The sequence below is a fragment of the Branchiostoma lanceolatum genome, chromosome 14 (assembly GCF_035083965.1).
Source record: "Branchiostoma lanceolatum isolate klBraLanc5 chromosome 14, klBraLanc5.hap2, whole genome shotgun sequence".
Taxonomy (NCBI): domain Eukaryota; kingdom Metazoa; phylum Chordata; class Leptocardii; order Amphioxiformes; family Branchiostomatidae; genus Branchiostoma; species Branchiostoma lanceolatum.
This window is the reverse complement of record NC_089735.1, coordinates 1,168,054-1,194,119: the sequence shown is the minus strand read 5'-3', so window position 1 is coordinate 1,194,119 and position 26,066 is coordinate 1,168,054. Positions and strand designations below refer to the sequence as shown.

General features: G+C 43.3%; 1 protein-coding gene across 1 annotated transcript; it reads left to right on the top strand.

The window, feature by feature from the left end:
* Positions 1-13,958: 13,958 nt before the first annotated feature.
* Positions 13,959-21,705, top strand: LOC136448652 (uncharacterized). The gene is made up of 11 exons (XM_066448290.1): positions 13,959-15,773; positions 16,074-16,333; positions 16,608-16,672; positions 16,856-17,085; positions 17,258-17,511; positions 18,270-18,410; positions 18,622-18,784; positions 19,068-19,172; positions 19,333-19,407; positions 19,895-21,139; positions 21,312-21,705. The coding sequence occupies exons 1-11, from the start codon at positions 14,132-14,134 to the stop codon at positions 21,365-21,367; spliced, it is 4,236 nt and encodes a 1,411-aa protein (XP_066304387.1). The 5' UTR covers positions 13,959-14,131; the 3' UTR covers positions 21,368-21,705.
* Positions 21,706-26,066: the final 4,361 nt, after the last annotated feature.

Here is a 26,066-nt window from a genome sequence, read left to right as displayed (position 1 = left end):
GTTTTATGAATGGTTTATTTCAGAAGGTAAAATAATGCTCAACAGTAGCAGTCAACGGACTGAATTGTTGCTGTAGCATTCACATTAAAATTCATCCACATCATTACACAATTGAATACGAAATCCATGATACAAACACACATTAATTATTAAAACCATTAATTCTTTAAGACAATATACAAAGATCTTAGAGATAGACATTACATATACGTATTAAGCAAGCGGACAATGAATGGTACGGCACTGTTGCGATATCGGTTTGTATTGCAACGAGGATTGTTAAGTTTATGCGACGATCTAGTTTGGCGCCTACTAATGTGACCTCTGGTGGATGGCAAAAGGTGTTGGAAATGTACAGATTGACTAAGAGTGTTCGCAAAGTTCGTGACCAGTTGAAGACGACGTGTCTGGAGGGAGGGTAGACCCAAGTGAACACAGGCATCAGTGTAAGACGTGTAGTCCGCGCCCATAATGATCCGTACAGCACGGCGTTGGACCTTCTCGATTCTGTTGCTCAGTGTGGTGGTCAATCCTGAGTGCCAGATAGTAGCGGCATACTCAAGAACTGGGCGAACATATGTGACGTAGACTGTGACGAGATCTTCTATCTGACTATTGGCAACCTGTACCTGACTTGTGCTACATTGATATCATTACATTGCTTACTTGAGATGGTAATTTACACGCATTAAAACTACTAAACTAGTAAACAAAATCTGCTTGGATCAGGACGCCATTCCAAATCAGTCGTCTGGGGACCAAAGCAAATGGGAACGGATGCAAAATAGCAAGACTCCGGTCCTTTAGAAAAAACAATGAAATTACTGTTTTAATGCGCGTAAATTACCATCTCAAGTAAGCAATGTAATGATATCAATGTAGCACAAGTCAGGTACAGGTTGCCAATAGTCACATCTTTTATTGTTACATCTATCGCCATCAGGATAAAATAATCCAATTACTGTATATGAAGATTTTTTCCAAAAATATCATAACTTAGAGTACCGACTCATAAAAATGTACACTAAAATAGTCTTTCTCGACATCTAATTTCTGTACCAACAATAGATAAGCATAATTCAGTAATTTCATTGTTTTTTCTAAAGGACCGGAGTCTTGCTATTTTGCATCCGTTCCCATTTGCTTTGGTCCCCAGACGACTGATTTGGAATGGCGTCCTGATCCAAGCAGATTTTGTTTACTAGTTTAGTAGTTTTAATGCGTGTAAATTACCATCTCAAGTAAGCAATGTAATGATATCAATGTAGCACAAGTCAGGTACAGGTTGCCAATAGTCAGATCTTTCATTGTTACATCTATCGCCAGGAGGATAAGAATGCCAATTGCTGTATGTGAAGAATCTGTTCCATAAATGTCAGAACAGCGTACCGGCCCATCAAAATGTACACTAAAATAGATTTTTTCGATATCTAATTTCTGTACCAATAATAGATAAGAATAATTCAGTAACTTCATTGTTTTATAGCATGCTATTGATGTTTTGCATCCGATTTCATTTGGTTTGGTTTGGTCGACTGACGACTGATTTAGTGTGTAATTCGACTACAATCATCGGTAAGAATAATTGTATATGACAATCAGAGCATGTCATAAATGTCGACACGCTATAGAAATTTGCTTGTTATATCACATATCAATTGACTGTTCAGAATAAATGTTCAACTGGGAAACCTTGGCTGGTATTTTTCTTGTCTGCGCCCCCTGTCTCAAATAACGTTATTCCGTTAAACTTGCCGCAAAGTCTAAACCGTTACATTGATACACTGGAAAAACGTAAATGAACAGTACAGAAACTGTAGGCTTGTTATGTTGCATCATACGAGATGCCAAATATTAGACTTTAGCAACATGGAGTGCGTGAGCTTTGGAAAAGAAAACAGTCATTTGAAATAATATCCAACTGAATTGATGCACAAGCACATCAAAGCTTCTTTGTACATTGCTAAGAAGACACATTTTCTAAAAACTCAGCATTGACTACCGTACGGGAAGGCTACGATTTTTACAAACAGATGGAAGAGGACAATGTATCCGGGGCTGCTATGTAGCAAAGTTAACAGTATGCTATCAATGAATGTCAGATGATGATGATGATTGGTTTATTTCATATCATTAAAAAGTATCACAGTTTCGCAGTGCACGCGACGTGTGCACTGAATTGAACTGGGACTACATTATACATTATTAGCTTCATTAAATTATTCACAATTGCCTTAACTTATATACGAGGTTTTCAGAACATTAAGATAGGTGTAGTGACAATACTTTTTTTTATACAATACGATAATATAGCCGGGTACATTGTATTAACAATATAGATGCATAAACAGGACATGTTTCAGACACAATACAATTACATTACAGAAACCGCATCGGTGCTTAATCTATGAATGCAGCAAAATAAAATAACACCCAGGTACTGGTACTTTTTGTTGTTATTGACAGCATGTTGCTGTTACGGGTCTCTTATTTAGTAATGATACCATGTATGGTAGGTCAGAAAGACTGTACAGTCTGCTGCTGAAAACGTAAATTCATGCATTTTCCTCACCCAGTAGGCAACAGTTACAACCCTGTTTTCATACAAGACGGGGTTTATGTCATCTGTATCACAGTATTGTATAGAGACTAGAGGCACAGAAACTACATTTTGCCGTTACTACGACCACAGTGTACACTGAGGGGATCACCAACAGCCAGGTTTGCTTTCTTGGGAGAGGCTAAGATATTAGCTAGTTGCTAAGGCTGAACACCAGGGACATTACTTGTGACTGCGCGCAACAAATAAGTAGTAGCTTCACGTGATTTAGCTTGATCTCTGATACCTTCACTTGGAAGGTATCAGAGACCATTGATGACGTACAAAAACTAGTACCAGTTGAGATGTCAATTCAACATTCCTAGCTCTAGTACAATATGATAGATAGTAATACAAAAAGAATGCCAGACGAAGAAAACACAAGTCATTCAAGGAATGGGTCAAGGAATGAAGACAACCTGGAATGTGTGAGAGAAACTACTAAATAAACATTCGCCACAAGGAACCTACATGCAACGAGGACATTTTACGTATATGTAGAGCAGGGACATTCTATAGCCTATATATATATATAATGCCTTTGCTCTACATTAAATGCCATTGAGCAAAGAAAAGACGGTTTAAAAATGCGTTTAGTGTAGTCCAGCTGCGCCTAGGATATGTAACTATTTTGCTACGTACTGTCTTCGTGTAACGACAACAAACCGGGCACTGAATAGCCCTGCAACCCAATACTGTGACGCTGAGTTGTTTTTATTGCATGTATGCATTGTATTTGTCTCGCTATAGAATTAAATACTGAACAACAACCACAAGACTCAAGATACTAGTAGGCACTCAGACCTACCAGTAAAGCTACAGTGACGGCTATTTTTTAAGCAGACATGTTTTTGCGCCAGGTAAGCGAACCAACAACAACTCGCTATTCAGCCAGGTTGACCCCTAGGTCACCCCCAGGTGCGTCGTAACGTGATACCGGATACAGAACAAAGGTAGGACCGCTGGCTGCGCGACAGGTGTTTACCAATGGCGTAGACAAGGCCGAACCAAGTTTGCCTTGCAGAAGGGTGTTTTTCTTTGGAACAGGTTTTAAACTGTTGAAACAAAAACTCTGTTAGGTTAAGGTTGACATTAAAGAGTTGTGGGGACATTAGTTTACATTGCAGTGTATCATCATTTTACATGTCGTTAACAACCTACACCCCCGTCACTTCAATGAGCCAGTCCTTTTCTCACTTCCTCCTTACCTCAACGGTTTCGCCTCGAAGCGACCGCAGACGGTAAAGGACACCATGTCAACAATTATGGAGAAATGGGACATTAAGGAGGACATGTAGGTAGAGTTGAAGTCTTCAAGCCTTCCATTCAATCTTTAATAGTGTGACAGTTTACCTGTATGCCTGGGCCATTCACAGCGAATGTTGCGGAAGTGATAGGGCCACAATGTGTGCTTGGCAGTCCTTCAGCGTAATGTTGGGGAATCTTTATCGTTCTGTCTCTTGAATTGAAGACGCCTGTAACGACCAAACAACGTTCTGCAGCAAGCAACAACTGACAAGTTTCCATCACGCTTACTTGGACTTCTCTGTGTTTATTTGACATTCAGTATCCAAGTTAACAACGCCTCTGTGTTCACCTTAATCTGTTGTCAGCTCAGAATTTGACAGACTTTTATAATTTGTTCGCAGCTGTACTTATAAGGATTGTCAGATCAGAAATCCTACAGGTACAAATACTGTAAACAAGTAGATTAACCCTATCCAGACTGGGCTTTTTTGGTATTTCTGGGACGGGGGGGGGGGGGGGGGGGGCTGATTCGGCCCCCCTCATAATTTCCGAACGGTATGATGTATCATCACCAAATTTTCAGGGAGTGATATTCATGTCAAGTTTTATAATTCCTGTAATTTTAGTGACGTTATGACGTAATATGACGTTATTATGACGTCATTGATGTGATTTTATTGGCTAAATAGGGAATTCCCTTAATATCTAAAGGAATTGAACAAAACGGTTTGTATTATTCATTTTAAGGTATGCAAAGGCATACAACGTCAATGGTAAGTACGTTGACGTCAAAATGACGTCATAAAATGGCGTCATGTGTTGTTAGCGATCCCTTGGGATCCGCCATCTTGGATCGGCCATTTTGAAATTTTTAAAAATCCTTTTTTTCCACTTTTGACCCCAAAGGTTACTGAAAATAGACTAAAAACGTTAATCTAAATGTTTCTGATAAAGAAAATGTCAGGTATTGACGATTTTAAGGGCGAAAAAGCCTGCTGATACCTGAAATAGTGATATAGTCCGCCATCTTGGATATTGGCTGATTACGTCATCAAATTAGCATAAATTATGAATATTAAATCAGGAAAGTTACATCTTATTACATGTAATGTTATACATGTAGGAAAACTAGTGTAGCTGTGCAAGAAAACCCGAGAAATATCATTGTTTTCAAAATATTAATGATTTTTGCTTAAAATGCCAGTCAGAAACCCGTTGCCATGGCAAAATTAAAACATTATCATAAAATTGTTGCCAACAAAATTTTAGGAAAAGTCACCAAGTTTGGTTGCCCTAGCATACATCGTTCGGCAGAAATACGATGTCAAAGTTGGCGCGGGCACTTTTAGCCCCCCCCCCCCAGTCTGGATAGGGTTAAACAATCGTTCTTCATCTGATGACATGTGACAGAATTTTGTGAGGATGTAGAAAGTCCTCAACGTTCCTGTTTAACCGTCCCTCCAGTATAACACCGCAGTCTGGGATGTCTTCTGTCCGTCTCATCAGATCGGCGGTCTAAAATTCCTGTTCTGACGTCATTCTTCAATCACCATGGAGACAGGTGAGTCACGGCGGGCACTTTCATTTCAAGTTTAAAGTAACTCTCGGAGTATAAAATGGCTTCTAACTTTCGACTCAGATAGTCTTGCGGGGATTATCTGAGACTTGCTTGTTTTAGGTCAAACCTTTTTTTTTACTTGCAATAGTCGTAATTCTACCATGTATGACTTGAGAAAATACATTAGCAAATCTTAAAAATCCTATTTCAATTTTGAACATTTTATCTATACTTTTTTCAAGAGTAGCCGTTAAATTGCGTATTGATTTTGCTTTTACTTTCATTCTAAATCACGTCTTCTGCCTTTATCTAGTTTGCTGAACTTTTTTAAGGACTTAAAAGGCACCCAGAGCATTTTATGAGGCTTGAAAACTGGAAATATTCTAGTTGCTGTAATCTTTATGAAATTGACATGTAATGCCACTGTTTACCACATTTGCGTGCGGATTTCTTATCAAAAGCGCTCATTCTAAATCACGTCTTCTGCCTTTATCTAGTTTGCTGAACTTTTTTAAGGACTTAAAAGGCACCCAGAGTATTTTATGAGGCTTGAAAACTGGAAATATTCTAGTTGCTGTAATCTTTATGAAATTGGCATGTAATGCCACTGTTTACCACATTTGCGTGCGGATTTCTTATCAAAAGCGCTCAAAAGCGGCACAAAAATAAGCTACATGGTGATCTTTTAGTTTCACGCGCCTTGTGTAAATAGACCGATACCATAGCCCCACCCACCTCCGTCAAAACGTAGAAATGCAAAATTAAAACACAAAAATGCAAATATTTGATGGGCATGCAGTCACTCTCTCATTGGTCGAACCGCTAATTGTGATGGACAGTCAGGATCAGTCTATTAGGGCTTGGATTTTCTATCAGTTCTCACCACACAACGACATCGTATCTTGGCTCCTTTAACCCTATCCAGACTGGGCTTTTTTGGTATATCTGGGACTGGGGGGGGGGGGGGCTGATTCGGCCCCCCCTCATAATTTCCGAACGGTATGATGTATCATCACCAAATTTGTAGGGAGTGATATTCACGTCAAGACTCAGCGTTCCCGCCAGGCATACCTCAGTGCGTCTTTGGACGCACTTTTTTTAGAAAAAAGTCTAAACAAAATTTTGAAGGGAGGCTAATTTCTGTCACAAGTGGAACTAGAATCTTAGAACAACCGCTCATTTAGTATTAAAGAAAGAAGCCTACGATGTACTTCCAGGGCTCTCTGTTACGCATTGTTAGCAGTCCAGGGCCAGGGGCGGAGCACCGCACGCTTTAAAAACATCAAACTCACGCCGGGCGGCCCTGGCCCCAGTGAGACACGCCCCTGTAAGCTCTAAGATCCGAAGTTCAGTGAAGTGCCGACGGTCCTACGGCCGCGGGGCCAGTACACAAGATTCACTCGAACAAGGAGCGCCTCTAAATATCGTGTTGTTGCCCTCATTGTACTTTTTAAATGACAGTCATACAGATATATGCGGCTCTATTAGTATTTTACAAGCCGTTTATATCTTGATCATGAACTGGGACGAGCTCAGGCGAAAGGTTCGCGCCAAACATGATCATGAAACGCCTGAAGGATGATAGCATCAGAACGTAACAAAGCACACGGCAAGCACATCGATACATGAAAAAAAAATTATGTATGTCCCAGAAACTAATACAATTCACTAAAAACACACCCAACTTCTTGTAATCCTTCGATTTTATATAGAGAAATGTCATTGTGTTTATCAACTAACAATGTGATCGTGATTTCCCTCTTTTACGCTTGGATGCGGTGAACACACCTCAGTGCAGCCATCTTGTCAAAAGTTGTGTCGCGATTTCGTTCAATTTGCCATTGGAAAATTGACGCAAAGACCTGATCTCCGGCTCGCAGTATGACTGCACGAGTATGAGCATAGTTTTACGTACATCTAGGAAAAAAAAGAATGGTACGCAGGATGAAGAAAGCATGGAGAGTCGTCACTGGGAGCCGAAGCACGCACGACTTTTCGGTAGAGACACAACTTCAGTCTTTTCCATGGCTGTCGCCTGTTTGACTGTAGGACTATTTGCCTTGCAGCTACGATTTTGCCACTGGATGATCATTGATTTTCTAGGATCGACCCAACATTGAACCGGCCTGGATGTCATGTTCACATTTGTGACGGTAATTTGGATAAATTACCGACAAATGGATTCTATATAAGTTATCGCATATCGTCCGATAATCAACTAGTTTCGTACTCTTTAACGTTACGAACGTTATGTTTTTTAATAAACTACGGCCTGCTTGTGAAAATTACTTGTAAGCTCATGTTTACTTACCTTTTCCTGTTAGTAACGTTCACGAGAACTACCGGTGTTAGTGACATAAAAACGAACTCTCCGGTCGAGAACAAACGATCGAACATAAAATGAAAACTGATAGCCGGTTTTATCAAACTAATCAAAGACTTAAATAGTATTTTCCATGCTCATTATCAAACCATGGGCATTTGGCCTCAGCTCCGCGGACTCAATAAACAATAGCGAGTTTTCTTCCCCGCTGAGCAGTTGCGTTTCTCTCCCGGTCGGTAGTTATGCAAATACCCGTCGGCCTCCCGTCGTCCCTTGCGCGAAAGTCGCTCGGCGAAGCTAACTTCAAAAAATCTAAGGGTACGAAATCCGCACTCCTACTCACCGTTACCAGAAGGGGTGTCATCGATCTTTCGGGGGCCAACCCGGACCTGTTTCTGTCTATTGCAGTCCCCATTTGGCAACGTAACAAAGTAACAGCATGCTAACAAAAGCTGTGTTACACTGCAGATACGTCATAGTCGTTTTAATGGACGGTTTAGCACGTTTATCGTCTGATTTTAGCTGGTAAATCTGCTAGAATTACGATATCTAGTGAGTGCGTAAGAATAATAAATAGGAACGCATTTACAATGCTGGAAGACAAATATATGATGAATACGATATCTATGTTCACAATCCTGGCATTTCCAACGCTTATCATAATGATAGTTTAGTTAATAGCGGTGCCGAAACCCCTTGCGTGCATGGCACCGGCCCGGCTGGCCATGATGTCATTGTTCCGTGAACAGCGGTGCAGGCATACTGCCGGTAACGGTCATGTCGGGAAAAGAAGGATTTTCGGGCGTTACAAAATGCCTCGTATCGTCCTTTGTCATCGGTATATTATCAACTAGGTGTTTTCCATGGGTAAATAAGACACCAAACATGAGAATCACCACCAAGCCAAGTGTCTGAGTCGAGGGAATTAGCAGAAAAATAGGTTGTTGGAAATGACCTTTCGTACCTATCGCTCATTCCTCGCTCCGCTCGGAATTCGCTCTTGGCGCCTGCGGCGCCACGGGGCGCGCCCTTCGGGCGCGCTTCGGCGGGGCGCGCGCTTCCGGCGGAATTCGGGCGAAGGCTGCTTTCGGGTAAGTTCGGGATCCGCGCGCCCTTCGGGCGAGGGCGGCTTTCGGGCCAATCAAACTCTCCTTCCGAGGCCTACAGCCTATGATCAAACTTGGTCGGTATCCACGTACCTCAAAACACGAATATAGAAGTAAAACAATGTGTTAGAAGTAAACAACAACGGGTGACAACATATTCCTGCGTTTTGAAAAGCACATTTTTGGGTCGTTCTCGTAGCACTGCCATATTATATTTTGGTGGACGCACTCTTAACCTGGCCTGGCGGGAACGCTGCGTCAAGTTTTATAATTCCTGTAATTTTGGTGACGTTATGACGTAATATGACGTAATTATGACGTCATCGATGTGATTTTATTGGCTATATAGGGAATTCCCGTAATATCTAAAGGAATTAAACAAAACGGTTTGTATTATTCATTTTAAGGTATGCAGAGACATACAACGTCAATAGAAGGTACGTTGACGTCAAAATGACGTCATAGAATGGCGTCATGTGTTGTTAGTGATCCCTTGGGATCCGCCATCTTGGATCGGCCATTTTGAAATTTTTTAAAATCCTTTTTTTCCACTTATGACCCCAAAGAACGCTGAAAATAGACTAAAAACATTAATCTAAATGTTTCTGGTAAAGAAAATGTCAGGTATTGACGATTTTAAGGGCGAAAAAGCCTGCTGATACCTAAAATAGTGAGATAGTCCGCCATCTTGGATTTTGGCTGATTACGTCATCAAATTAGCATAAACTATGAATATTGAATCAGGAAAGTTACATCTAATTACATGTTATGTTATACATGAAGGAAAACTAGTGTAGTTGTGCAAGAAAACCCGAGAAATATCATTGTTTTCAAAATATTAATGATTTTTGCATAAAATGCTAGTCAGAAACCCGTTGCCATGGCAACATGAAAAAATGATAAACTTAAACCATTATTATAAAATTATTGCCAACAAAATTTTAGGAAAAGTCACCAAGTTTGGTTGTCCTAGCATACATCGTTCGGCAGTAATACGATGTCAAAGTTGGCGCGGGCACTTTTAGCCCCCCCCACCCCCCGTCTGGATAGGGTTAATGTGGGTCCCCCGAAAGTGCGAAAAGGAACGAAATGGAACGAAATGGAACAAAATGGAACAAAATGGAACGAAATGGAACGAAATGGACGAAATGGAACGAACTAAAACAACATATGTAACATTATGAAATGAAATACCAGTAGATAACGAAGAATAAGGAGTAGACTGGAACAGGAGGCATTTTAAATACAGAAGTGAGTGGTAAATACGTAATATAACGTGTTTTATTTCTTGAATCTATGTAATAATATTAAATACAACGTTTTTGTCGCGTCTCATAGTTTTGTCAACGTCAACAATGCCCCGCAAGACGGATACAACCACTTCAGGCAGGTGGGGCCACGATAAGACGAAGGTCCTAATCGCAATCTGGGGCAAGGTGGAGGTCCAGACAAAACTCGGAAAATGCCACCGAAATGAGGACATTTTCCAGGGGATCGTACTACAACTAGGCCAATATACAAAATTCATTGTCGTTCACGCCTTCTCGCGATCATAGCCCGTCGATTCCCCTCCATTGCTATAGAACATTCTCCAGAGATACAAAATCATCAAAAATTGGTGTACTCCCGCCATTTTGTAGTTGTTGTAGCGAGGCAATGCCTAATCTTTGACCTCAACATATGACGTTACAGTATACTTCTGTGAAACGCAGCGTGCTTCAATCGTACTCGGATCAGACGTACTTTAATCCACTTGGCAAAAAGCAGTGTGAACGCAAAAGTTTCTTTGCGTTCAATCGCGATCGGATCGATTCAATCGCGATTATACTTCAATCGCGATTGAAAAAAGTGAGTGTGAACGGGGTCTTAATTACATATGATGTATTTTAACTTTCAGTGCGGATAGTCTAGAGGGATTTTCTGAAACTAGTTCCGCCTCAATTTCAAATGTTGAACATGTTTATTGTGAACTGTTGTTTCCTATCAGGTCCGCGAGTTGTCCTCCTGCACGCAGCAGAGGATGAGAAGTTCGTCAGGAGGCTGGTGGAGGGGCTGATGGGGCGTCTGGGCAGCTACAGTCTACCCCAAACAGCCATATTCTGTCAGCAGGTCACAGGCAATCCTGGTGACGTCAGCCGCGCACAGCTCACGTCCACACTGACCCTCGGCAGCGTGAAACTCGTCGTGCCCGTGATCAGCAGACACCTGCTTGCTGACCAGTCCTCGCTCACGGTCGGACTGGAAACTGCCGTGAGGAACAACAAGCCTCGATACGTCATTTGGCTGGACCAGAACCAGGATGACTTCCGTGAGTTCGGTATGTTAGTCAGCCGGCATTACCCAACCCTGGAGGCGCCGGCCAGGCGGGTCCAGCGGGACAGGGTTGAGGAGACGATGCCCGGCAGTGGTTTCAGTGGGATGGGAGGCATCGCCTGGGATGTGCGTGACGCGCTCTGCAGACAAACAGGTGGGAAAGGACATCTGTTACATAACGCGAGCAAGCCGGGTTCTTTTATTGTAGTAAAAACCAGAAAATTTAAGTTGAAATGTCTAACTTGTCCTTGTAAAGTTACAAAGGTTTTACTGGATAGAAAAAAAAAACATGCATGGCCCATGGAGTTTTATCAGTCTTTAACCAAAAGCCTAACAATAAAATAATAGTTAATCCTGTCAAATATGCCTTGAATTTGTGCAGTTTGAAAATAAAATGTAGTATTGTTTTGGATGTAATTCATTCTATACAGTAAGGTGAGATACATGTACGTTCCAAATCAATATGGTATCTCTTTATAGGTTAGACTGACGTGTGCCGTTTGTCTGTTCATCTCCACAGGTGAACTGAGGTGGCCAAGCTTGTTGACTTTGGACAGGACTCGTGTGTTCCTGGATGACAACATGAACCTCCCAGCTGTTCTCACACGGCTGGAACAGGAGAACCGGCTGAGTCCGGCTGAGGTCCGGGTTATCCAGGTAAGTTACGAAGAGGGGCCGGCACTTGAGCCACAACATGGCCGTCCCACATGTACTTCCGATTTGGTAAAGCTTTTAGAGGCCTTATGTATGTATGACTGTTTGAATGAATGAATGAATGGTCTATTTGATCACTGTGATCGGAAAATATGAAGAACCTTGCAGCCATAGGCTGAATTGCGTCCTTTTCACATTATTTTTAAAAACTAGTGACTATCGGCTACAAAGATGATATACTCGTTCCTATTCAACAATAAATGCATTCTAAAAATCACAGGTAAACACTATCTTAAAACAGGTAGGTTGAAGACGGGTACGTCGGAAGTTAAGATACAAACATAATTATCATATATGTACTAAGTAACTGGCAATCATAATCAATTCCCTTCACGACCACCGTCAAGTTAGTAGGGTGGTCATGAAGGGGATCGGACTGTTCTGGTATCTTTTTGTCTTTGCTCTTGTGGTGGCCAGGAGGTGTTCGTTTCGTGTGTCTCTTAAAGTGGTTTCGCCCCGGGTAGATGGGAACCAGTCCCTGAATGTCTCGGTCTCTATCAGTATCTTTGCGAAGTTGAGGCATAGGTCACGACGCCGGGCGTTTAAGTTGAGAGACTCATGCTACGTACCTTGAATACGCCCGCCCTAATCTGTATGTATGACAATGTCCTCCACACGGGCTGAAGCAGTACGCACTTCTGGGAAAATGAAACTCTGAACATGTCGATCGGAGTCACCAGGTCACTAAACTTTTCTGTAGGTTCCAATTCTCACGCCAGCTTGGTTCAAGGATATTGATAAAATCCGCGCGGGCATCAATTTTCGCCCGTTTTTTTACTATACTGTAAATCGTACATTGCAGCTGCAAAATAATCAAATGCAAAGTATTGCATACGATAAAATCCAAAAAGAAATTACTGGGAAACGATAATAATCTGAAATGTCGTAGGATGCCGACATCAATTCCAAAGGAAAAGAAGCAGACGTGAAGAAAGGAAAATGAATACCCTATAATCTGTGAGGTAGTCATCTTTTCAACCATCCTGACCTCGTAGATTTCACCATGAAGGCATTTTTTTCATCAAACGTTTTTATCCGCGCACGCTCGCATCAGTTTTCGGGTTCCCAGAAGATGTCATCCATATGATCAAATCATGAAACATGACCTTACCCAAAATGAAGAGCGGCGCCTTATTCAGTAGCCCCTGCCGTGTGCGTTGTAATATGGCCACACCATCTTAATTGTATAGATGACATCCGCGCGTGCATTGATTTTCATTACATCTATATTACGTGTACTGTTTAGCAAACCCAGCCCTGCCGATGTTCCTTTCCCCAGGCGCAGCCGACACCAGTTAGCAGGGGGGAGCGGCTGGTAACGATGCTGCGGGGCAGGAGGCGGCAGGAGCCGTACGACTGGTTAGCGCGGGTCCTGCGGGAGGAAGGACAGGACTTCCTGGCGGAGGAGATGGAGGAACAGGAGCGGTACTGGGAGCGGTTCCACGGCATCGGGGAACAGCAGGCGGCACAACCTGGTCAACAAACGGCACAGAGAGAACATCTCGCACAGCAAAGTCAAGGTAGCTGAACACATGATATAATACACATACAAGATTTAGGTTTCTTTTTCTTTACTCCCAGTCGGGGTCCATATATGTTTCGTAGTACGGTATAACAGATCACAGTAAAACACATCTCGATTCTGATCATGACTTGAAAATCCGTCTTTCTATTCACCCAACTCGCAAATCACCAGGCAGAGGATCACACAACAGGCGTTAAAGGTGTTACAAGAAGTAAGACAGTTGAACACACACCTTCCAATCTATGTTAGTTAGCATAGCCCAAGTAGGGGGACAAGAACCGACGACTGAAGTAAAACGACCTCTCCACTACGGGGCTCTGGGATGAGCACACGGTCTATGTATACACTATTAACACAATTCCAGAATAGACAGCTAGATTAGGAGCATTCTCTGTCTCAGTTCATATAAAGCATCAATAAGTGTAACAAAAGGAGTTTTCCTTAAATTAAGCTGAGAAGTCTTCCCCCCAGTAGATTCATTGCCTTCATAGTAATTGATAGAAGTTTTTGTCTCAAACGGGCGAGAAGCGGATAATTTTACACTGTCCAGCCAGTTTTTATGAACTGATAATGTGCGCTGTCAACTGAAGTAATCATACTTTATGTCACCGTTTCTACTGTAGTGACCATTAAGAAACATCTTGGTTATTTTGGTACGCATGCGGACGACGCCACAACACCTTTCGTAGTCAAGGGTGTGATTCTGGGACTGACGGAGGCAGGGAAGACCAGTCTGCTCAACTGTATGATGAAGGGTCAAGGTCACGTGGAGATTGAAACTAACAGAACCATCGGTGTTGACGTCATCACTTTCCATGACACCAAGAATAACGTCAAGTACGAGATGTACGACTTCGGAGGTCACCAGATCTACCACTACACGCACCGGTTCTTCCTGACACGTCAGGCCCTGCACATCCTCAATGTAGACCTGCCAGGATACAAGTCAGATGAGTTCAAAGAACGAGTGGGAACGTGGCTAACATCCGTGACTTCCCACGTGTTCAACCCGGCTATCCTTGTTGTAGGAACCAAAGTTGACCTGTTTCCGCCAGACAAAGCCAAGGAGATGATAGCAGCAGCTTGTTCCTCCATCCAGGGAGACATCCAGGTCGCTGAGAGTGAAATACAAACCAAGCTGAGAGAAGAGATCCAACTCTGTCAGAAGGCGGTGGATGCAGCGGACGGTGGATCAGACTTGCCCGAAACTTTCTACGGTCTCACAAGAGACGACATCTTGGCCAAGAAGGAGTCACTGGAGAAGTTACTTGACGGACGACCCAAATATTTGTTAAACGTACAGGTTATCCCGGTTAGCAGTAAGACGTTCCAGGGTATCGAAGCTCTGTGCAACAAGATGGCAGAAATGGGGAAGGACGAGCGATTGTTTCCTTCTGCCTGCCAAGAGCTGCCGATTTCGTGGACGGAACTGTCAGAAAATATCAAGACTTCAGGACGGACGAACCTTCGTGTCAGTGATTGTCAGGACGTCGGAGCAGCTGCAGGGATGAAGGAGTCAGACGTCCTGAACGCGCTCAGCTATCTGCACGTGACCGGACAGATCCTGTTCTACAACCACATCAGGGGGATGGAAGATCTGGTCTTTCCGGACCCAACCATCATCCTCACACTCTTCAAGCAGATCTTCAGGCATGACCTACAGGCATATCTGGACAGCATAGTCGAGTCTCTCTCTGAGAATGCAAAGGTTCAGTTCGATGAAGACAGGGCGTCCTTCTTGAAGACGGGCAGGGCAAGCGACAGTCTCATGAAGAACCTGCTTGGAGACAACACTGCGACCTTCATCAGTCTCCTTCCCCTGATGAAGCACTTCGGCCTGTGTTACTCAGGGTCGGTGATCTTTCCAACAGAGCTTCCTGCCGCCAAGCGTGACGAGGTGGCGCGCTGCTGGCCAGAGGTTGTGCCATCAGGCGGAGAGGAGATTTCTGTTACTATAGAGTACAACCAAGAGCCTCCTCTGGGTCTACCGGAAACCATAGTCTCCCGTATCCTGTCCATGGAGCAGACCACACGCCGTCTTCTCGCCAAGGATACAGTTGTCGTTCATGTAGGAGAGAGCTCAGAAGACGTCATGTACCGCCATTTCCGTAAGAGAGAAGAAATCCGGATCCGGGGAGAGCCGGAGAAGGCGTGGCGCCAGGCTCAGACGGTAGCGAAGGTGATAGAGGCCTGTTGGGACGAGTTTCCTGCCTTGTGCTTCAGTAACAGTGTTGGAAGCGGAGGAACAACAAAGTCGCTCACTATAGAAGCTCTGAGGCGTCACGCGCCGAGTGATTTGTTGAGAATGTCTGAAGGAAACTGGGAACGGCCTCTCGAGCTTCCTGTCAACAGGACGACGGAGGACGCCATCGGCAAGTACTTCATCGGTAAGTACGACAGCCTTTTTTTGCATAAAGTTATCAGGGAACCTCATATTGTCTATAGTTAGTTAAATGAAAGGAACGTCTTATATTCATAGATGCGTTGTAGACTCATGAACCACTTTTTTAAACTCATTCGAATACATGTAGTATGTTCCTGAGCCGAATTTTAAAAAAAAGGTGCTCATCTCCAACATATTGTCCTTTTGTCATCGAACATAAACATCTAGTGGGAAAACATTAAATAGATACATGTATGTTTTACGACTTGTGTATTCCTACAAAATTAATTCCCTTTATTTCCAGACAACCGTCTGTACCAGGTCAGCAGGGCTGTTGGTGAGGAGGAGCAGCTGTGGACCCGGCTGGGACAGGAGCTGGGACTGAACAGGGCCGTGTTGGACAACATACGGGGGTCCAGGGACACCCAGCGGGCGTTCCAGATGCTGAAGGCGTGGCTCACCAAGACCCCCCACGGGCCGCTCCACTACCTGCCGCAGCTGCAGGAAACACTGCAGAACTTCGGCAAACCGGACCTGGCTGCAGCTGTACAGGGGGTGTATAAGGTGAATTGACAAACCCCTGCCATACATATATTTAAATCCTATGGTATACCTCAGGAATAAATGGCAGATTATTGGAGAGGAGAATTATTCGGTTTTAATGACTAACTGAGCATGATGGAACAGATGGATTCAAATAGTCAAACACATTATTTTATGAAGATCTTCGGGTAATTGCTACTTTATATAAATACTCATATGTGATTTGTCTTGGTACTGTAATATCCACAAATATAATATATCAGCAATTTCACCAATATTTATTCCGTGTATCCAGGAATACCGTGAAGTATTGCCGATACAAGAGGTCAGTCCTGAGATTGCCGGAGACGCCGGAGAATGGTGAGTTGAAACGTTAAAAGTCCAGCATCACCAGATACTATACAAACGTCTTACTCTGTTTACCTTTCAATAAAGAGAATCTTTGTCATATCTCATCAATACATGGCTGTATAAATGAACAAATGTTACTCATTTTTCCAGTGTCATAAATGAGCTTCATAATACCTGTGTTAATCTCCTCAGGTCCCTCCGGCTGCCAGGTGAAGGGAAGTACCTGTGCAGACGGACCGACCTGGGCGTGGTGACGCCCTACCCGCTGCACGTGACCTACAGGAGTGCGAACTGGTCCGACAGCTGGCAGCAGGTGGGGGAATGGATGCCAGTGGGTCCGCTCTTCTCCATCCAGTGTGAGGTCGTAGAGGGGCCGGTGGACATTCTACTGCCGCACGTGCTGCACCTGGATGAAGACACAGGTACACGTACAATAACCGCTATTTCTACGTAAAGTTTTATTTTTCTACTTATACATATGCTGGTAAGCCAGTTATAAGGTTAGAAATAAGGTTGACATCTTGGTCAAAAAAGAATGTGTAAAACGTGAAGAACTTAGTATTATTATCAAGACAATGTTGTCTTATTATTTAGCACTGAGTCCAGATGACTTGGCGATCGTGCACGTAGCTGGAGAGACGGAAGAACTCCTGACGGTGTCTGACATCAGCCCCTCCCACCTCACCACCAGGTTCCGGAAGGGCAGCAAGTTCGGTCCTGTGGTGAGAACTGTCCTGGGGATGGACCTGCGCAGGAACGGCCTGTGTGTGGTGTTCGCGCCGGCAAACTTTGCTTCGGTCTTCCAGCTGCACGTCTACATCATCTCCAATGTTGTGCTCATGGTGGAGGTAAGGTGTCTTTGTCAGCGCTCTGATTTACGTTAGGCTCAATTATATATTAGCGGAAGAGTTTGTACAAAATTCGCTTACCCAACAGTATAGGACTAAATGCAGGACAATAGCACAATCTCAAATGTTGTGATGATGGTAGAGGTAAGGTATTATTGCCAGCAGTAGTGCACTGTTTGCGTTAGCTTCAATTGGAGATTATCTTAATCTCTAAGCAGATCTCCACGGTGCTAAAATCGTAGAAGCTCCAGTCAGCCAGGAAAACTGTCAGGCACCGTCGGCAATATAAACTCCTTCTGTCAGTTGGATACGGTCATACCGTTGGGTCTGCTTGGTAGCCTCCATAGCGGCCTTTGAACCGGCCTTTTTGGTGAATATCGCCGGTAAATGGTTACGGGGTGGCTGATAGTTACGGGCTGGCTGCAAAAAAGTGTCTTATTTAGCCCCCCAAAAAGCCGGTTCAAAGCCTGCTATGGAGACTATCTGCTTGGAGATTAGATTAGCTGAGAATGTGTACACAGATCAAATATAACAACGTTAGACGAAATGTAGGATAATGCCACAATCAATCCCATCATAAACAACACTTCTATGTCCGGCATAACAATCAAGCAACCAATGAACAGGACAATAGAATTCTTCATTTATTCCATTGTAATAAAATTATTATGTTAATGCTGCATTGAAAACAATTATGTAAATACATTGAAAACATCACGTTTACTAAACGTTTCTCGTTGGCTATTGCATGAGTAAAGTATCTGCAGCAGTTGGAGGGGAAGGTTGGCTACTCTAGCTGGGACCCTGAACAGTGTGTACTGAAGCTGGGGGAGGAGTACCACCTGGAGGTGACAGCAAAAAATGGAGCAGACGTCGACGTGCTGACACGACCTGAAGAGGTTCAGAACAGATTCCTTGCTGTATCGCTGCTTAACAAATGAGCCAGTTACATTGTTTCTAATCTAGTTTAACAATGTATGTAGCGTCCCTCAAATCAGTGTTTACATAGCCTGAGAATGATCATTGCCCATCATGTGGAAAACGTAAGCATACACGTAACTTTATGTAATAATATGATAGAAAATTTGTAAACATCTACAACCATTGCAGGGTCTTGAGTTTGACGACACGTTCGAGACAGGGCAATACTACAAGAAGTTCCGTGTGGAGGTGGACGCCAGGAAGTACGGCAGAGCACAGAGGTCCAAGCTTCGGTTCGACCTGCACCTCAAGAACGCTGACCAGACTGTCTGCAGATTCATACCAACTAAAGGTCATAGAAGTGATTTGTAATTTTTGCTGGCGCTAGTTAAGTACAGGAAGAAAAGATCATTTGGCAAGATTTATTGAAAGGATTTTGCTACAAGGCTACAATTTGCTTTTAAGTTAGGGAACTCATAGGCAAATCTGCATTCAGGACATTTTAATGTTCTTTTTTTTTGTCTGTCGCTACCCACTTTTTCATCAAAACGCCCCACTCTGGAGTAATTCGTAGCGGATGAAGATATCCAACACTGATTCGACCATTTATGTAAACCACTGTGTCCACACCGCAGGTACCCAAGCTTTAGAAGGTGCAGCTGCTACAGATGACAGTGACAGCGGCGTTTCGGAGGCAGACGGAGCTGATACAGACACACGGGACACAGTTTCCTACTTAGGTAAAGAAGTTCCACTTATTCACATCTGGCGCAATACTTTTTGTATCATAGATCAATGGCATAGATTTTTTCTGCACCTTGACTGCGAACCGAAACAAATCTAATAAAGCAGATAAAGTCAGGAACATTGCATTGCTACAAACTATGCCGTGTCCAACAGGTAAGCGTACGCCACGTGCGGTCCCAACTGGCGCACGACTTCCAGTCACGATAGAGACCGTGGGAACCACAGCAGGTGAGGCTTGAGCGGCTGATTCAATTGGAATGTTTCCAAATCATTTCTTTTCAAAAGATGAACCAATTTTTCTAGATATCCATTCGTCATATAAAATAGAGTTTTATTCTATTGTTGTGACGAAAAATGTAGAAGGATATTGTTTTTGGCAACTTTTACATGGAATCAAGAAAATTGTCAAAACATTTCATTGTAAGAGTTCATATGGAAATATGAACAATGAAAGCCAATCATTTTATAGGTGCTGCTTATCGAAAAGCCTGGAAATCAATCATTACATGTCTGATGCTAAACAGCCAAATAACAACATAGATGATGGTCATAGATTTCAAAAACATTTCACATAGCTAGTTTTCAACCTTTGTCCGTTTTGCTAGTGCAGGTTTGGTGCTTTTATGCTTTCCTGCTCCCTCCATTTGCCTTTAGAAGAAGCAGTAGTTAATGAAACCTGCTATACCAACCTCTTTACCTTTCCTCTGTTTACTAGATTCTACTCCAGCCAGAAGATCAGTCCTGCTGGTTGGAGATGAATTCTGCACATCGAAGGGCGGGATCTCCACCATCAACCTGAATGTCGCGCGCATGCTCACCGCCGCGGGCGCCGAGGTCTACGCCACCGTGTTGGAGGCAACTGAACAAGATGAGAGGGATGCTGAACGAGACGAAGTCAAACTCCTCAAACCTTGCCTTGATGCCGACAGCAGCGCGAAGCCGTCCTTAGAGTGGCTGACTGTGTACCACAAACATCACTTTCCGCACATTCCACCGGATATCTGCTGCATTGTGGGCCATGTTGACGTCACAAGCAGAGCAGCCAGGAAGATCAAGGAAGAGCGATTTCCACACGCCAAGCTCGCCATGTTCGGTCACGTGGCGCCAGAGGAGACAGAGCACTACAAGAGTGACGAGAAGGCCCTGGGTATGGGGAGGAAGGAAGCAAGCATCCAGGAAGACATCGGCAAGGCTGATGTCGTCTTCTCGGTAGGAGCGCGCATTCACCGCCATTACGACAGGTTCCTCCGTCGGAATCGCGTGGATCACTACATCTTCCTGCCTGAGCCTTCAAAGGTGTTCAGAGAAGCAAATGTGAGCTTTGATGAAGAAAGTGAAAACGTCCGAAAGCCAGAGAGAGCGGTTCTGTCCAGTGGCAGGGTGCGGGATGTGGAGATGCTGAAAGGTCACGACCTGGCCGCAGGAGCCATGGACAAGGTGGCAGAACGTCTTGACGGTGAGTACACTCTGAGGTTGAGAGTCCGCGGCATCGATGAGAACGACTTCAAAGAGAGCAAGAGAATCCTGGAGGAGAAGCTGAGATCCGGGCGAGTCAAACCAACACTGCTTCCGTACGGCACTCAAGAGGAGATCCGCCGAGACATGGAGAACTGTCACCTGGTACTGATGCCGTCCCGGGCCGAACCGTTCGGACTGGTCGGCCTGGAGGCCATCGCGGCCGGAGTTCCCGTCCTCATCTCTGAGCACTCGGGACTCGCAGAGCTGATAGAGGAGCTATCAGACAGGCTGGGGCAGCCCAAGTTCCGCCACTGCATCGTCAAGATGAAGGGAGACACCGCGACCGACGGGGATGCAGAGAAGTGGGCAGAAAGAATCGAGGATGTCCTCAAGAACGCCAGGTCAGAGTTCGCGGAAGCACGCGCCTTCAGGGAGAAACTGCTGGCCTCCAAGTACTGGGAAGAGTCTCACCAGAAGTTCCTACAGGCCTGCGGCATCACTGGTGAGAAACTATAACTTATTTCAAAGATAAATTCTTTGGCTGCATGTATGTTTGGATTTCTTATGCTTCCATTAACAATATAGATGTAATTGTCTTGTATATAAACACTATACGATGACCAATTGCTGTCCGTACTAACATTGCTCATCATTTGAACACACCTACTTCACAGCCGACCCCAGTGCCAAAGCGGAGGGTGGAGGTTCTGAAGCTGATGACTCGGACTGAGGTTCTGATGACAACAAGGAACTTGTGAGTCATACAATTTAAATAGAATATTTTCTAGTGGGTTGTAGTCAATGTACAGTTTGATTAATCAAGGTATCTTAATCGAGGTTTGCAAATGCAAAGTGCGGTCAGAATGAAGACATCATTTTTTGTATGCACTAGAACCAGATACTGTTTTGATTGGAAACATTTTATTATACTTTGTCTACGATTTACCCTTTAAAAAGACGCATTTGATTTATGTCACAACCCTGGACTGCTAAATTTGAATGCACACAAAGAACTAAGTGGACTTTTCGTCGTAGGCATCCAAGCTAATAAACAAATGCTGTATGCTGCATACTTTTAGAAATGTTTCATTTGAATGCATGAAAATGATAATATTTCGGATAGGATCTAACATATCGTCCAGAACAATTTCATTTCTTAAATTTATAAACTGAGTCGTTCATTGTTACACAGTATAGTGATTTTAGTCATTCACATGTACGGACCTAACGTCATAAACATGTCACTATTGATAGAAGTCCTAATGTATATGCTTCACTTAAAAGTATTATTTGTTTAGACATTTTAGTACTATTGTCAATATCTTTGATTGAATAAAACTCTGCTCTTGATCTCTGTTTGTTCTCACCATATTTCATGTCTCAACGATGAACAGTTGGTAGACGTTTGAGTCTAAAGCCATTAAAACAACTTACAACTGTCGGGCTGGGATTGAAGATTGATAGAAATAGCCTATGAACTGTATAAGCAGATCACGTCACTTGATACATTAGTTGTGAAAAATAATGTTCAAAACATATGTACCACGTGGCAGGAGACGTAATTCATATTTACTTCACTCCAACTGAGAGCACGAACTTCAAGGAAGAGCGACTGTCACACAAAATTTAAAACTTCGTGTGGAAATCCTTGGTAAATACACAACGTTACTTTCTTACTTCTTATTCTTACCATAAAGAGAAAAAGATAATCTCCGTCCTTGCAGACATAAGGCGGAGGAGGGCATACAGGAGATTGATATACAGTTGTTGTCCTAAACAGCCACATTGGTCACACAGGCTGCACAGTCTGCTGGTTAAAACGCGAAGCTCTACATTTCTCACACCCAGTCGGCAACAGGCACAACCGTTTTTATGTACTGGGTGGAGGTTATGTCAGCTGTATCTCAGTATTGTACATATTATCGTATTCTATGTGGATCGTAAACATCTTGAAAAGCTATCGGACTCTTCTCATGGCTAAACATCAAGGGCTACTAATTTCTGTAACTGAGGTTGTGCATCTATGAGTTCTGGCATTTGAAAGGAAGCACATACCCAAGCCGACACTGGACTATATTAGTTCGTTACAATCCCTATAGATTCACATTCTGTGATATTTAGTAGTCATGAATTCGAAAAGACGAGTTCTACAAAGCGGGATATGGCTCTACTCACCTCACTTGAACGCCATGGCTTCTTTTTTTACGTAGACTGCTTGACGTGCACGCTCTAATACCAATCCTGACCATAACAAGAAGTTTACAGCAATCATTAGAGAATAAAGGGTAACGAATAGTTACATCCAGGATCTTTGGACTCGAACCCTGACGGAGGGTCTCAGACCGAAGTTTCCGGTAGGCGTTCTACAGCCTGTTTCTGTCACGTGACTTAGGCTCCTACCGCGTCCAATCAGCAATAACTGTAGTTTCCGTGAGGTATAAGATGGGAGTTATGTCAGCAGTATTGCAGAAAAAGATGTAGAGGCACGAAAATTATAATTTACGTTGTGGTTTTAAGTACGGGAGTTGTGTCCAACCAGATGGTCTTTCACGAGAAGATATAATCCATCCCCGAAACCAAGGTACGACCCGTGACTGTAACAGGTAATATGCATCGTTTCAGTAGAGTCTGACTACATGATTTATAAGACATATGACCAAGTACTTAGATATTCTTTTTCTCACAACACTGGTTGGAAAACGTCCTGCGATTGCATAATCATCAGACATTTGTTATAAACTGTTACATCACTTTAAGGAAAAAAAGTTGCTAGTGGCTTTTACTTGATAATTGACCAGGAGAGTGAGACAAGGAATGCATAATGGACCCAAATCTACTGAATCTGCTAAATCATCACTCGGAAATGACATTTCAGTGATACAAAAGCTTCAAATGTTTTCAGATGCACATGAGCTTCTTTATGCGGAGTTACGTGATACTTGTTCATCAACATCAACTTGCATTATCAACATTGTCAACAAATTTCAAGACGATGATTGTGTCGTCTGACCGGTACATGAACTACGCCAGCTCTTCTTTCAAACAAAACATTACCAGCACGGAACGAACACAGAGAGAAAACGAAAAGACAAGCACAGCAAGTAGACAAAAAATCGGCAATCACTGACCACATTGCCAGACACAACTGCATCATTGACTGGGAGGGGGCCAAGGTCATCGGCAGAGAGGACAACAGACGCACCCGGTGGATTAAGGAGGCGGTCTGGATAAGGAAGACAGCACCGGTGATGAACCGAGACGAGGGGGCATACAAACTCAGCTGCATTTGGGACAGTGTTCTCACCGCAAAAGCGCCACCTACATCGGCTACTTATAGCGGTGAGAAGCAGCACTCCAGTCAGAAGCTCTGAAGAAGGTATCTGACAGATACCGAAACGTCAGCAGGTAAGATTACCTGGTTGTTGAAAAAAGAACCTCTATACCCGAGAAAACTTCAATATAAAATTGAGTTTATTGTCAAGCACTTGCATCGCTTGTACCAGCTTTAGGCGTATATTGCATTTGAATCACAACAACAAACCAAGGGAATTGAATAGCCATGCAATCCAATGCCCTGAAGCTGAGTTGTATTTATTTCTGTAGTGCGATGCACAGTTTCTCCACAAAGTTAGATGCTTGGTAGGAGACGGCAACAAAGAACTAGATCCAAGACAGCCATTCCGGCCTAGCAGCAAAGTCCAGCGAGGACTATTTTTGAGCAGACGTGTTTGCGCCAGGTAAGCAAACCAACAACACGCCATGCTGGTAGGTTGACCCCGAGGTCACCACCAGATGCGTCGCCACGGCACAAAGGTGGGACCGCTGGTGGCGCGACAAGTGTTTACCAATGGCGTACACAAGGCCAAACCAAGTGCGTCATACAGAAGCTTTTGATAGCTGTAACAAAGCCATCGTTAAGTTAATTAAGGTAGACATCAAGGAGTTGTTGAACATCAGCTTGCGGTGTATTGTAGGGGCGTTCTTTTACACGTTGTAACGAACCTGCACCCCCTTCACTTCAATGAACCCGTCCTTCTATAACCTCTTCAATGTTTTCGCCTAGAAGCGACCCACAGACGGAGCATCATATGAACGGTAATGGGGAAATAGGACACTAGGAAGAAACTGTAATGTAGATTTCCCGTCCTTACGCCTTTGTTTCAATTTTAAAGTAACAATTTACTTGCATACCGCACGTAGCAAACGCGCGCTTGCTGTAAAACTACAAGCAATGATTTGTCGGTCTGCGCTTCACTAAAGTAACGCCAGTCGGCGCTTCTACACGGCTGCAATGAACCGGGTGCAAAACAACTTGCTGATGTTGGCATTTTTGACAAACGTGGTTAAAGTTTAACGTCGGACGAACCAACTCGGGGGTAAACTTTGAAAAACCTTTTTCCTGTGAAACACGTTTCAACGAGAAGAGAGACAACACGTTGTTTTGTTCCCACAGTATAAACAAAAAGTACAATGTAACGTTACATTGTTGTTACGACTAGACAATTACAAGTTTGCAGGTTCTAGATCCTCTACAACCTGCCCCTACCCCCATGAACTTTAAACTTGTCCCTTTTCTTGGGCGGACATTTTCTTTACAGAACACACCTGGGCACAGGTAAGGTGAACAGACTAGGTAACCGTAAACATTAAAACACAAATTTAGTTCAGTTTTTGATGAGTTAACGTTTTAAGTTACATGCCATGTAAGTTATATATCATGTAAATTTTTGTTTTCCTCACATGAGTAATAAGGCTATCCCTTTGGACCATTATATCCTTTACTAGTATGTATGTCCGAAACTACAACCAAAAGTAGCAGTAGATGAACCTTAACGACGTTGGGCGTTCGTCTGCTGGTAAAAGTATATTCTTGTTCATCTTCGGTAATGAGCACGCTGACTATAAATCAAATCCCATACTTTACTTTCCAACACGAAGGGATTCGGACTTACTCAAATTTCAAATGTATATGTTTAGTTGCCGGACTCGTTTTGTTGTAGTAAGCGCTCAAGGCAGGGAAGTTTGGGCATCAAAGATTGCAAAGGGTATAACTTACCATAACTTTACTTTCATGTGCGACACAAAATGGCGACGCACTTTATATAATCCGTGTGTGACACGCCCGTTCCAAGGTCCACACGTCCAAAGTACATCCGCGCCAGCGGTCGGCGTGTGAGGTCAAGGGAAGAAATGCACTCGTAAATTGATCTAAATACAGATATATTGAGTTTTTATATACCGGCTATATACTAGTAGATATAAATAGATAATCCTATCAACATCAATCAAATAGGTGTACTTTACACCAGCAGTAGTAATCTCCCTCATTCAATACTGTTTGTTTGTTTGTTTGTTTATTTTGTTAACCCAGGAATACATATCGCCTGCAGGAGGCGTTTTTCAAAGATTCCTGGGGGGTTTAACCCAAT

What these genes read in the sequence shown, in the direction of transcription:
- LOC136448652 (XM_066448290.1), top strand. Translation starts at nt 14,132, where the DNA reads ATGATGAAGGGTCAAGGTCACGTGGAGATTGAAACTAACAGAACCATC. An exon ending in GCACCTGGATGAAGACACAG is followed by an intron (nt 17,086 to 17,257) that starts GTACACGTACAA and finishes CTTATTATTTAG; the next exon opens with CACTGAGTCCAGATGACTTG. An exon ending in CAGATTCATACCAACTAAAG is followed by an intron (nt 18,785 to 19,067) that starts GTCATAGAAGTG and finishes TCCACACCGCAG; the next exon opens with GTACCCAAGCTTTAGAAGGT.